Genomic DNA, 14,509 nt, shown 5'->3' with positions numbered 1-14,509 from the left:
AACAGAACCAATATAGTCTCAGTACACCAGCGCAAATAGTTTGGCGACTGCACTGGTAATTTGACTGTCTGAGAGCAATTCCACAATAACATAGCAAACAAAACTACAGACAACGATGTCAGTGAAATTTGAGTTTCGGGTCAACTTTCATAAAGCACCTGTGGACTCTGTGCTTGGAGAATGTATAAAGTGTGCAATAGTGATAGCTAAAGAGGTGAATTTTCTCTATGAGACCTCATATTTGACTTCATCTAAAGTACTGTGTCCACCTCTGGAGGCTACGTTTTAAGAAGGCCATAGAGTCTGTATATTACAGAAATAGGGTTCAGAAGAGGGCAATGAAGATCATCCACAGTTTGGAAAACAACTCTTCTGTGGAAAGTTTGGAGGAACTGAGTATGTTTATCCTGGAGAAGAAATGAACGAGGGGCAGGGGACATTGTAATTTTCTCCAAATACATGAAGGATTATGACACTGGGGAGAGCAAAGACTGGTTCTTTGCTGCCACAGAGAACACGACCAGATCCAATGAGCTAAAGTTACAGCAAGGTAGGTTTTGATTGTGTACCAGGAGAAACGTCTTGATATTGAGAGCAGTTTGACAAATGAATGAATTACCTGATGTGGTTCTGGGCTTTGCACCACTGAATGTCTTCAAAGAAAGGCTGAAAAGCCATTCATTGGGTACGTTCTAGTCTGGATTTCCTAGTGTTGCCATATTTCCACCTACCGCGTGATACTGCAATTCCAACACTTATATCCACATCTAAAGTGATACCTATTGCGTGGACAGGCGGAGTCCCCAGATCCCAAGCGCCCCCCCCCCCGTCATGTGGAAGAACGACTCAAGACAACGTGCTATGGGATTAAATTGGCCACAATTTTATTACATTTCAAATGTGGGCAGACCTTGGCTCAGGCATTGGGCGTTCTCCCTCCCCAGTCCCCAGCCAGGGACCTAGGGAGCATCAGGGTTATCCAGTGTTTGTGTGGGGCGATGGGCCGGCTCTGGAGAACATATGTTCAAGCAGAGATAGCCGCCCCCGTTATGCCGCCGCCGCAGGGGAGAGCAATGACGACCTTTTGGCGTACGGTCAAAGCCTCCCTTCAGAAACCCCTTTAATGGGGAACCCTGGTATCGCTGCCGCAAAGAGGAAGATGGACTAAAGGATTCTGCCCAAGGCCTGATACCGCCAAAGTTGTGACGTTTTGCTATGAGAAAGGCGAAACCTGCCAATGCAGGGAAATTCCTTTCCGGCCCTTTGACAGCGACCTTAACGTAGCAGCGCCCACATACCTGTGAAGAAAAGTTAACCTGCAAAATAAGGCATTAACTGAGAGTGGGTAGGGTGGGAGAAGCTCTGGAGCCAAGTGAGGATTCCCAGGTAAGATCCTCCCTCTATTGTGTGGGCAGGTAATCCCTCCTCTACCTGGCCTGATCTCCTTGGCAATGCTTCCCCCAGGTGGGATTGGACAACTGACTGAGGTAGGCGGAGACCTCCAGGTATCCCACCTGAGGGAAGGCAAAGCCAAGCCTATGCTGATGGAGCCGCTCCAGATCTAGGGGCTGCACACGTCCACGCAAAGGTCGCCCCCCGTTTTATGCAGGGAGCGGTCATTACAAACACTTTCTGCATCCATTCAGTGGCATGGTTCGCACAATACGCTAAGCTAAGCCTGGGTTCAGTGCATGCTCTGGGAGAGAAGCTTGCAGCCACTTCAGTCCTTATGGCTGCCATGCTAAGCTAAGCCAAGGCAAAAGCAAACCTACAAAAACCTCAGTAAAATTGTGCCTTATTAGTTTTCCAGTTAAACTACACTGTAATATTGTTTCCTAAAACCTGCTAGAAGCATGGGTTAATTTAAAGAAAAGTACTATACAAATGGAAGCAAAATCACTCAACATATAACTTCCCACTTTTAAGAAAAGGAATGGGGAGCCATAAGTTCTTTTAATGGTTATTGGCTGCAGTTCAGTACAGGGTGGTTTTTTTAAAAAGTCATTATAAATAGCTTTGACAGCTTGTTTAAAAATCTAGATTAAACCAGGCAATATCAAAGTAACAGCATTACAGTACATTTGCTCCTTTGCACAGAACAAAGCTATTCTCTGAATAATAAAATACACTAAGCCTGCTTTTCTTAATTCAGTCTAGCGCTGCAAAGTAATTAACAGTTATATTTGTAGCTGCCCAGTGTGTGTGTGTGTGTGCGCGCGCGCTTCTTTTTTTAACCATTTCAATCTGTGTCCCATGAAGCTCATTATGCTTGTCTACAAGTTTAACCACGTCTGGCTTTATCTACATCATGGAAGCTCTTTGGCTAAAATTGACAGCAGAGCGTGAAGGTCAGTAGATTATGGCCTTAAACGCAATCCATCTTCCAAAGATAGTATTTATACATGCTGTTTCATGGGGAAATGCATTAGTACCCCAAAATCAGAGTTTTGACATAGATAACATTTTGCACTTGAGTGACCTTTGTTATAAGAAAAATAGGAGACAGGGTTCACTTCTGCCACCACAATGCCCTTTTCCTTTTGCTCGTCCATTCCACACTTATGGGAAAAAAGGAAAGAATTACAAAGTGGGGAGGCAGGCTTCACAAAGAGCAGGGGTGTACACTTTCAGAACCTTGATCTACAAATTGGAGTGCTCAAGGACATTTCCATCAATTCATAGCATGCATTGATGGCATTCATTCATTTATGCAGTGACACAGGGAGTGGTATACACCAGGGTATCAAAATGTCACCTAAAGCAGCATTAATGAGACGGATGCATCCTGCTGTACAGTGTCATTTCCAATGCCACTCTAGCAGCTAGCTACTTTATGCAAGACACACTGTCTTCTATAATTGCTTATGTCACACAGTGACTGGAATGCCTTCAGTTTGTTCTGTCTCTGAATTGCCCCCACCTCCATATTTAGCCCCTTCTGCCATGGTCCCAATCTCCATCCAAAGACATCTTAACCTTATCATCTTGTTTACTTATACTGGAAACCCATCACCAATTCCAACAATCTGCTCCCAGCTACAACACACATATCAAAATAGACTGGTGCTGTTGTTGTCCGTGAGAATCTAGACACAGTTTGCACGCTGAATGCTTTTGGACTTACATTCTTTCTGCACCCATTTTACTCTGAAGATCACATCTTATCATAGCTTTTCTCCATAAAGACTTATCCATGGCTTCTGTCATTTCCATTTCTCTGATTATTCTTCTCATCTCTGTTCACCTGGCTACCTCCCTTCCAGAATCACAAAATCAAGTGATCGCCGTGTTGAAACAGCCATTACAGAGTATAGTTACCTTTCTATAAGTTGCCCTCTGCAAGGTCCACTTCTCTTCAAAAGACTTCCCAGACTATCTTAGGGGCATCACACAGCCTCTGCTTCAATATTCCCATCTCACTTGTCATTGTCAGCCCCTCATCTCTGTCCCAGGCAAGTCTTCCTAATGTATATTATACAAAGCTCTGGGCTTTTCTGTGTCCTACTTGGCTGCTAGCACACCGTTGGCACTAAATAAATATCAAGCCACAGTAATAGTACTCAAAGTCAAAAAACTCCTACAGCATCAATTATTTCAGAGTGATAAGAATTTTCTGCTGTTAAACAGTACCCCCCCCCCTGTTCTGATATACCAGTGTAGGAATAAGTTTATCTAAGGCAAGGACAGGGAATCGGTGGTCCTCCAGATGTTGATGAACTCTAGCCACCATTATTCCCCGCCGACATAGTCAATGGTCAGAGATTATGGGAGCTGCAACCATTCCTATCCCTGCTTTAAGTGTTCTTAAACAAGACAACCAACCACACACGTCAAAGTTCTCCCCACATCCTGCAACAGCTTGATGAGACAAACTGGCCTGCCCCCTACAGAACTTTGTCTTTTAAAATAAACTTTTGGGGATCAAATCCCCACAAGTTTTTATTACTGTATATTATGTGGTATAAAATACACATGGAGAAAATGGTTATGACTTACCGGGCCAAAAGCATTGCTGTCAAAGCTGTGTCCGCGATGATCACCCTCTACCCACATGTGGCCATGGGGAACCTTTACGTATTTCTTTTTGTAGCCTATGGTTCTAAAGAGAAATGCAATCACACAGTTAGTGGTATTAAAAAAAAAATATTTCAGCCCCCAAAGTAAACAACCAATACTGATCGCTTTTCGCAATAAAACAAAAGAGAAATTAAAGCATACAGATTAGTTCTGGCCCCACCCCAGGCTGGTTCATATATTCCTGGTAACTTTTGGAACTGCTTACAGTGCAATTGTGTGCATGCTTAGAAGTAAAGTCCTACTGAGAAGTAAAACCCTACTGTGTTTGGTGGGATTCCCTTACTAAAAAGTGTATTTAGGGTTAAAGTCCGAAATGTGGGGTCTAGGAGTGCAATTCCTTTTTCATTGCTGAATATTTGCTCCAGATAGAGCTGAACTAAGATTTCTCAGAGGAAACTTCTGAGATTTTTCTTTCGCCTCTCACCTTCGATTTCCCACTTCCCAATTTTATCCAAATATAACACCCTGCCCCAGCAGCTACAATATGTGCCCCATTATGCATTATGGAGGATTATGAAGAATGCAAAATGGCAGATAGACTGGCAAGACATTTGCTGCTGCCGCCCTTCGTGTTACAAACAAAAAACTGAAAGCGACGAAGGAAGGAGTTCTTCTCCCATGGGTAATAATGAGCCTCATCCCTGAGAAACTGTTGAAACAATTTATCCCCTCCCTGGAGAAATTCAGTGAAATAGTCCCCACAATGTCTTTGTTCACAGATAGAGCAGAACATTTCCGGAGTCCATTTGCAGACTGCAGGAAGCAGCCTTGAGCTCTGTGCCGCTATTCTATTTCTGTTTAGACTTCTGGGTTTCAGTAGTAACCTCAAAGGCAAAGCGAGATACGTCTGGGGAAAACTTGTTAGGAGAGAGCAAGTTACACAAGTAGTTCAAGAGGTGACGTTCTGCTGTGAGCTTGTTCTGAACCAAAGCCCTCACATGATATCAGGAAGCATTCTAGCGCTGCAGGGACTGACGTTCCAATGAGACAAATTCAAAACCATGATAATCACCCGAGACACATAAATTTTGTTCCTGGAATGATGTTATTTTTATCATTATTCTCCATTACACACCCTGTAACATACTGCAGATGGGGGTGGGGAGGGCGGGGACTACATTAACCCCAGTTCCCTGGGGGTTAGACAAATGCAGCTGCTCTGAGCACCCAATGTCATAGGCAGGGAAATTTCCACTACACAAACAGTGTTACCCTGTATGGATAATGGCACACAGAACTTTGGATCATGTTCATATATCGCATTAACTGGTGGTTTAAATTAGTACTCGAAACTCCCATTGTTCTAGGCGCATTTTGCGACAGGGAATTTCATTAGCATGATCAGTTTCTGAGCTCTGGATGCAGGAATGCATCTAAAATTTCAGATTAAAACTGCAGCGTGGAAGGAAAGGAGGACCTTTTTCTGCCTCCCCACTTCCAGCTACTCTCTGAGACCCTCTTAAGGATAGTAGGGGGGTGGGCAGGGAAAGGACTAGATCATGGGTAGGCAACTAAGGTCCAGGGGCCGGATCCAGCCCAATCGCCTTCTAAATCCGGCCCGCAGACAGTCCAGGAATCAGCATGTTTTTACATGAGTAGAATGTGTGCTTTTATTTAAAATGCATCTCTGGGTTATTTGCGGAGCATAGGAATTCATTCATTTTTTCCCTTCAAAATAAAGTCCGGCCCCCCACAAAGTCTGAGGGACAGTGGACCGGCCCCCTGCTGAAAAAGTTTGCTGACCCCAGGACTAGATCATGTGAAAAATGAAGATAATATTTTAGCTGCAGTTCATTCATTTTCACACTTGGCAAATCCACACCGTGATCAATTCCCGCCCAGAAACCAATGTCCCCACTGCAGAAGGACGTGTGGGTCCAGAATTGGCCTTCACAGTCACTTACAGACTCATTGTTAAAACCATGTCTATGGAAGACAATCTTACTCGGCTGATGATCAGCAAAGAAGAAGAAGAAGTAGTTTCATTTTCAGTTTTGTATTCTTGTTATAAAAAATGTGTGCCTGGACATTCTGATGTTGCACCCATAACCTAGGTTTAAGGCGCCATTTAAGCCCTAGCTTTCATATCTCAGTTTCTAACACTGGTTTTAATGCTTAAGTGAAACAGAAGGTCACAATTTATGATGAACACAAAAGGCTTTCTAAAACTTTAAAAATGTCAATAAAGCAGGTGTGGTTTTTAAAAACTAAAAATAATATAAACTGTTAAGCTGGAAACGGATTAAAGCACATATCAGCTTCTATTTATTATTATTGTCTCCAACCTTCCCATTTTCAATTCCCCTCTGATACTGCCCACCCTCATGCAGTTACAAGGTTTGAAAAGAGAATGATAAAGAGCCTACTGGCACAGATATTATGAAAGGTGGGGCGATATTTGGGACTTCACAGCTAGGGAGAGAAGGCACAAAGCTCCCTTTCCCATGTGCTGTGACCCCAATATTAATTTAAGAAAGAGACACAATGCACTATGTGTAACATGAAGGTTGACCCTTAGACATATTATAGGTCACTTCCATAGTTCAAAACAGCCCCAGTTAACTCACAGGAACAGCTCCATGGAACAGACACACCATAGAATTTCATGCTAGCTAGAAGGAGGTTCATACAAAATTAACACGTAGGTACTCCATTGCTCAACAGAAACATGCAGATTAAATACTCCAAAAAGACAAGCCTTCTTCTCTCCTTATAAGTACTCCACACACTCTAATTTCATGAATGCCAAATTTATGCTTGAATGTAAACCCATGTACTCCTAAATATTAATACATCTTTACTGGAAAAAAATGCTACATAAGGAACAACCATATCTTGGCTTAATATGCCAAGATATGACTGAGCCTTTCTGTTCTCCCTTCATGGTTGTTATTGTTTGGTCGTTAAGTCGTGTTCGACTCTTCATGACCCCATGGACCAGAGCATGCCAGGCACTCCTGTCTTCCACTGCTTCCCGCAGTTTGGTCAAACTCATGTTGGTAGCTTCAAGAACACTGTCCAACCATCTCGTCCTCTGACGTCCCCTTCTCCTTGTGCCCTCCATCTTTCCCAACATCAGGGTCTTTTCCAGGGAGTCTTTTCTTCTCATGAGGTGACCAAAGTATTGGAGTCTCAGCTTCAGGACCTGTCCTTCCAGTGAGCACTCAGGGCTGATTTCCTTCAGAATGGAGAGGTTCGATCTTCTTGCAGTCCATGGGACTCTCAAGAGTCTCCTCCAGCACCCTTCATGGTACACCCAAATAAAATGTGGAAGTATTCAATTAGCCATAGTCCTTATTTCGTCGAAATCAGGAAACCATGGTTACCAGCTTCAGAACAAGATGGGCTCTTAAACCAACATGGCTTGCTCTTAAACCAGCCTGGCTTTATTCCAGGTTTGGACAAAATAGGAAACAAGAAGCTTTGCTTCCTGGTTTGCAGGAAGCTTTGCTTTGCATTCAGGTGTGCCAAGAAGGGTGCGGGGAAGTGGCTGCCTGAACGGGCAACAAGAGTCATTTCATACATCATCTTATTCAGTTGAGTTTTGCTCAAACAAACAGTGCCAGCTCAAACCACGCCAAAACCACAAGCACACACAATGGAAACAAACATCAAAACAAAGTAGGGGATCACAAGCCAATGAATTGATGGAAGGTTCAGAACAATGGGAGGTTGAGAACAATAATAAAAGGTACCTTTTATCATATGTGGTGGACTTGTAAGATAAAACTAGCTTTCTGGGAGATGATATATAATGAAATGGAAAAAAATGTTTAAAATAACTTTTGTTAAAAAACCAGAAGCTTTTTTATTAGGAATTACAGGAGGAGCAGAAAATACTTTTTATGTATGGAACAACAGCCACACGGATGTTATTGGCCCATAGTTGGAAAGATGACAAAGTCCCTACCAGAGAAGAATGGCAAACCAAGTTGATGGACTATGCCAAGATGGCAAAGCTGACTGGAAAACTCAGAAACCAAGAGGATAAAATTGGGAATGAAGAAAATTTCTAAGTTATCTAGGAGGCCACTGTAAGCAGACGGAAACAAGAGCAGGATTTTGACTCACTTGTAGTGGATGATATGGCTTGATATAAAAACTGGAGTACATATTAATATGCAGTTGTAGACATTTAAGCACTGCCAGGGTTAGCGAAAATCAGTGTGTTACTGGGTGGGTGGTGGGGTAGATACTAGAATACAGCTTGTGGAATGTGTGAAGAGCCAGTGCTATTTTTCTAGAAAAAGAGGGGCCAGAACTCACTGTGAACGCCTCCCTTGTTCTCTTATAATGGCAATGGCGCCCACCTGAGAGGTGCAGGAACTGAGTTCTGGTGAGTTCCAGCTGAAAAAAGGCCCTTTGAAGAGCCACATATCAGTGAATGCTGAAACAATTTGGTGGCAGACCAGTAGGGCCATCAGGCACTAGAGGCCAAGATGTCGGAATCACGACCTGCTATCACTGCTTTCATTTTTAATGACACACAGAACTATATTAAGCCTCAGCTATCAAAGAAATTGTGTAAGTTCGGAATTCTACCAGTGATACATTCCTATTTATAAATGTGACACACTGCTAAAGTCCCCTGAAGCTATACAGGTTGTAGTTATCAAAACATAATAGACACAATAACATATGTTTTTTTTATTATTATTCTGTTAAGAATTCTCAGAGGAAACTGGGTGATGGTGGGGAGTTGAATGCCTTCAAGCCGTTGTCCTTTTCTTTTTCAATATCAGTTTTTAAAAATGCTATGCGAGACCATTTTTTTGTCATGAAATATTCAGTCTCAGAGCAAAGAAGCTTCCCTTGTTTCCAGTCTGTCACATTAGGCATTGTACGAGTTATAAAATGGTCATTAGAATGATCAAAGCAAATATATTACTCAAAGCCTTTAACTAGGATTTTCTTGTTCTGCGCAGTCACTCCAGTATTTAAAGCTAGGCCTTTTCTTCTGTCACTGTCCTCACATACATTCTCATCTATGAGAGAAGGTGGGGATTCATTGATCCGAAGACTTTACATTTATTCTCCACAAAGTGCAAATTAATCTGTAATTCAAAGGGACTTGAAAGGAAGTGCACGAACGATGTTTCCTTACATGTTTTACATTCAGTAACAGAAGTTGGATCTGCAGCACAATGTTGTAGTGCAGAGCACTCCCGTTCAATGTCCAAGCCAACCAGCCATGTCATCTTCCAAATTATTCTCTTCCCTTTTGTCAAGGATAATGGTTCAATATCCTGAAATGGGAATGTTCACTTATGTTAAATTGCTGCATATTTTTAACATGGGGTTTTCCCTTTGGCAGTAGCCCTCATGCGATTGGCTGACTGAGTCAAATGAGAGAGACATTCCATTCTGTTGTGACTGTTATTCCAGTAACTGTAATTTTTAACTGCTTTCTGTTTTTCTCTGTGTGTTTGTGAGGGATAATGGCTGCTGAGAGAGGTTTCTCTGGATACTGCTAAGGACAGTGTTGTGTCAGTGTGATCTGTGTGAAGTGAAACAGACAGAGGGAGATCCCTAAACGTTAAGAGGAAGGAACCTGTGTAGGAGCTCTCTGTAAGGAACAAAGTGAATAAGCGCGAGATTGTAAATATATTCTTCTCAGAGATATATATATATATATATATATATATATATATATATATATATCTCCGATGTGGCTTCCACGACTTCCAATTGAGCGCAGGAAGCTCCTGCAGTCAATCAGAAACTGCGCCTTGGTTTTCTCACCGTTTCAGGAGTCGAATTGACTCCTGGAATGGATTAAGTTTGAGAACCAAGGTACCACTGTATAAAGAGTCTGGACATTGTATATCATCTCTCTCTCGCTCGCTCCCTCTCCACACACACACACACACACACACACCACCACCACCACCCTTTCACTCACCCAGTCAGCAAACATTCCACAGACACTGAGCATGCTTCGTACTCATTTAGTTGTTTTTGGATTTCCACACACTACCAGAAGTAGACTTTGTTCCTACTTCTGCAAACATTGGGCCTCCACCAAAAGCATGCTGATATCTCCCTTTTCTTTTTCAGTAAGCCTGTTTTGGCTACATTGTCATAGTTTGCTATTAACATATTTTTAGATTCATTTACCAGTCCACAGAATGCTTTATGAAATGGAAGGTTGTGTGGAACGTGAGCCCTCTTTTTTCCACAGGACATTTCATATACCACATGCTAATCCACATTCCTATGCACACATCTCACCCTTTGAGTAAACAAGAGGCACTGTCACAGTTGAAGAATATGCCAAAGCAGCCAAGGAGGGCATGGAACATGGCTGGTGAGAAGTGTGGCCTCAGCAGAGTTCAAAGACCCAGAGAATGAGACAGAAAAACAGAAACCTCTTTTGCAGAGGAAGGAATATTTCAAAAAACTGAACAACAACCAGAAAGAGACTTGGACACTGGGGTGATCAAAGCTTTGGGGGTTATGAGGCCAAAATTGCCTGAAGGAGCGCTGTCAGTTGAAAGGCCATGGCAAGCGTTCACAGAACTATGACTCACAAGTCTTTTTGTTTTCTCATTGCACACCTGATAAATCATTACAGTAGAAATGCAGAACCTGGGACTTGAATAAGTTTACCTGTTGCATTATCCTTAAGCACGTTGCATTCTACAGGGATTATTTATTGTATTGAATTAGCTTGCTTTCAGACATCTGCCAGAAACTTCAAACATTCAATTTGCTCTAATAGATATGTGCAAAAAGAAGAAGAAAAAGAAAGAGGTCCTACAGAACTTCTTAAAAGCATGAATGCATTCTAAAATCTCCATTCTGTACATAAGCTTAACACTGTTGTTCAGATCATTACATCTGGTATAAGAAATTCTGTCTGCATCACATTTCATTGAGGGTGAGGAGGATGACATTGGTTGCTTTAGATTTAAATTGATTAATTGTTTTGACTTATTTTACATCTTTAGAATTTAAATGTTGTATTTTATTGATCGGTTGTAATCCACCTAAAAGCTAGGCTAAAAATCCAAATATCTGTATATGTGTATGTGCATATACAGGTGATATAAAATGCCATTACTTTTTGTAGTTGTGAGATGGTTAGAGTTGTCATATTTTGAAGAGCAAAAAAGATTTGCATTTGCCGACTTCTGCTTTTAACTATACTTTTAACTAATATGCAGGACGTGGGTGGCGCTGTGGGTTAAACCACAGAGACTAGGGCGACGGGGTGAGCTCCCGTTGCTCGGTCCCAGCTGCTGCCAACCTAGCAGTTCGAAAGCATGTCAAAGTGCAAGTAGATAAATAGGTACTGCTCTGGCGGGAAGGTAAACGGCATTTCCGTGTGCTGCTCTGGTTCTCCAGAAGCACATGACCCAGAAGCTGTACGCTGGCCGACTGGTTCGCCAGAAGCAGCTTAGTCGGCCAGTAAAGCGAGATGAGCACTGCGACCCCAGAGTTGTCCGCGACTGGACCTAATGGTCAGGGGTCCGTTTACCTTTACCTATTTCACCTCAAGGTGCGATAAAGATGGTGGGTGCTGCTTGCACCCACTTCCATTGGACACTTCCATTGGACACCCCTGCCAGTTGGAATTGCCCTGGTAAGATTATGTAGGGTCAGGCTGCAAGCAGGGATGGGCGGTATTGCTTAGAAGGCTACAGCAGAAAAGGCTACAGCAACCACCTCTACCTTAACTTCTCAGAGAAAGCCCACTAGGGTTGCACTGCACAGAACACATATTTAACATATTCCTTCTATATCTGTATTTAAAATTAATGAGAAATATTTTACACATTTCTTTAAGTTGCATTGTACATAGCAATGGCTATCTTACTGTTCTTTTTATCTGGCTGATATTTTAATACACCAACAATTCACCAATAAGAATGGCTTAACAGGAAAAAAATAAATCATTGAAATGGCTGCATTGCTTTCGATGATTTGGGTGTGCCACACTGTGCTTTCCTGCTTCTTTTATGAAATTATTAGCCCATCAGGGAGTCCATGAAGTACAATGATATCTGAAAGTTTCATCTGACCTGTGCATGTGCACCAAGAGTATTTTCTTATTTTAAAAAAAGACAAATTCAATACAAATCCTATTTAGCAAGGAGATCCAAAATTCAAAATAAAATTAAAAGTTTATTTTATCGTGCACTTAGTTACATTAATAGCAAGCTACAGTTGTAAACTCATGTTAGAGCAAATTGGATCATCCATTATTTAATTTTGTTGTGTGTGTTGTTTTTTTATTAAAAAAACCAGAGTAAATTTTGTATTGGATTACTTTCCAAGAAAATCAATAAATCACTTGTGCATGCAAACTGAGCTGCAGACTTAAGAAATCTGCATTTACTTAATGATTGCCGCTTGCCTTTAATTATTGTTGTGAAGAATGCTTCTGGTTTTACTTGAAAGAGCAAAATGAAGATGAAAGTGTCCTCTGTGCGCCACTCATTTGTGTATTAACAGCAGCATGGCATCTCCCGCAATAAATATCAATCAACTGCTTGTTCCTTTGGGGCATTCATATATATGGCTCCATCAACTAGGGCTTCAGGGCAGTTTACAAATTTAAAGGGATAAAATACAGCTGAAAGTCAGCAATTCAGAAATACAAAGAAAACAAAAAAACAAGGCATCTCTGCTCCCTTTCAAAAGTGATAGCAAGTTGGATCCTCCTAATAGAGGATGTTGTGCTCAGCCCTGGAACTCTTCCCTAACCGGCTTGTGGGTGGGACTTGCCCCACTCCAAGCCGGTGGTGCCACAGTTATGCCACTGGCCTTTAGCCAATCGGCAATGTGGCAAGGTTGGGAGTTGGGGGTATTTATTTGGCCGCACGGCGTAGGGACCTCCTTTTGCTTCGCGCTGCCAAACACCTGCCTACCCACCCGTTAATTAGGTCGTGTTTGGCCTTGCTTTGGACTTCAGTTGGTCGCCTGTTTTGGAATGGGGGCCGGGTAGGAATTTTTTTCAATGTGGCAGATTGGCTGTGGCCACTTGGTTTTTGCCTACCTCTTAGCAATCATCACAACTTTGTAAGGTTTGGCGGTTAGGCATTGGTTTGGGGGAATGTGGGGCGGGGAGGTATGGCCATCACCTGCCCCTCCAATTAATAGGGTTTTCCGTTAAAGGAATCTGGGGGTCTGGATCTCGTCCGAAGCCCGGAGCGGGGCTAGGGCCATGCTAGGACCCCCAAAAACCCCAGGGGTGAGGTGAGCACCAGTCAATATACATGGAGCTCCTCCTGCTGGTTGTTTACCCTTCCAGGTTTCCTGCAGGGTGGGGCAGGAGCCAGTTATGGTTTTGATACCAATGCCTAAGTCAATACCAGTCACATTTGTGTATTTTAATAAAGTTGTGGCCAAAATTTGCCCATTTACATTTAAACTAAATTCTGTCTCCACTGTGTCTTTATTTCCATGGGGGATGGGTTTTGGGGCTCGGAGCACAAAGCTGACTAACCAAGATTTGACATTAAAAGAAGCCCTAGGTCTTCTTGAGAAAGGAAAACAGTGACCTGGTTTGCATATCATGGTAAGCCAAATTGTGGCTTACCGGACTAGTAAATTTGCTGCCTCCCAGCTTTACTTGTTCCTGGTCCTTTTAGCTTGGTGCGGTGCAGCAGCTAAGCCAACATTTGAACTTGTCTGAACCTGAGCATGTGCTTAAACAATTGCAGGTTGGTTTAGCGGCTGCACTGCGCTGAACTAAAAGAATCAAGAAGGATCAAAGCTGGTGGAAGCTCCTTCCTAACAGCCTGCACATTATTTGTTGCTAAGACATGGTTTGGTTTGGCATTGCAACATGATATCACTTCTTGAAGAGATCAAAAATAAAAGTAGAAGGATTCAATGACATTCTCATTAACAGAACAGATAAAATATGTCTTTAAATCTCTCCCCAATTCTCTTCCTTTTTCCCCCCACTGCAGTTTCAAGCTTACACGTTTGCTTAGGTTTTGAGAGAAAAAGTCATCTTCAGAGTTTATAAAATATTTATTAGCAAGCATTTGGAATAAAGAAACCTGGGTAAAATAATACAAATTGGGTTGAAATTGGAAATCCACACACAAAATGTGTGGTTCCTGGAGGTCTACCACCAATTTTCAAACTCACAAAGTACTATACAGAAGTTTCTAGAAATCATGTTCAGACCTATTCATCACTTAGGGTGATTTGAAAAGAAGAAGAATTTATGCCTTTTAAAATGGCATGAATCAGGGATTAACAATGAAATAAAAACTATTACTCATTTTTCTTTTCATACAATCACAGAAAGCAGAACCACAAAGTTATGCAAAAGAATCATCAGCCAGAAAAGGTGCAATATCAAAGCATTATTCCTGCAGAGAACTTTTTTCTGCTCTTCGTAAGTAGTAGCATTAGGCACTTTGGGTATCATATCCCTCTATTCAGAGTAAAGTTCATTTCCATTTGCAGTGTC

At 42.1% G+C, this 14,509-nt stretch overlaps 1 protein-coding gene across 1 annotated transcript in view; it reads right to left on the bottom strand.

Moving 5' to 3' along the window:
- IMMP2L (inner mitochondrial membrane peptidase subunit 2) overlaps positions 1 to 14,509 on the bottom strand; it is a 489,148-nt gene that overhangs the window by 94,844 nt on the left and 379,795 nt on the right. The window contains exon 5 of the mRNA XM_028745762.2: positions 3,997 to 4,099. Coding sequence (XP_028601595.1) covers positions 3,997 to 4,099 — 103 coding nt within the window. The remainder of the gene's footprint in view (positions 1 to 3,996; positions 4,100 to 14,509) is intronic.

The sequence above is a fragment of the Podarcis muralis genome, chromosome 10, assembly GCF_964188315.1.
Source record: "Podarcis muralis chromosome 10, rPodMur119.hap1.1, whole genome shotgun sequence".
NCBI classification, from domain to species: domain Eukaryota; kingdom Metazoa; phylum Chordata; class Lepidosauria; order Squamata; family Lacertidae; genus Podarcis; species Podarcis muralis.
The sequence above is the reverse complement of the archived record's forward strand: the minus strand, read 5'-3'. Positions and strand labels throughout refer to the sequence as shown.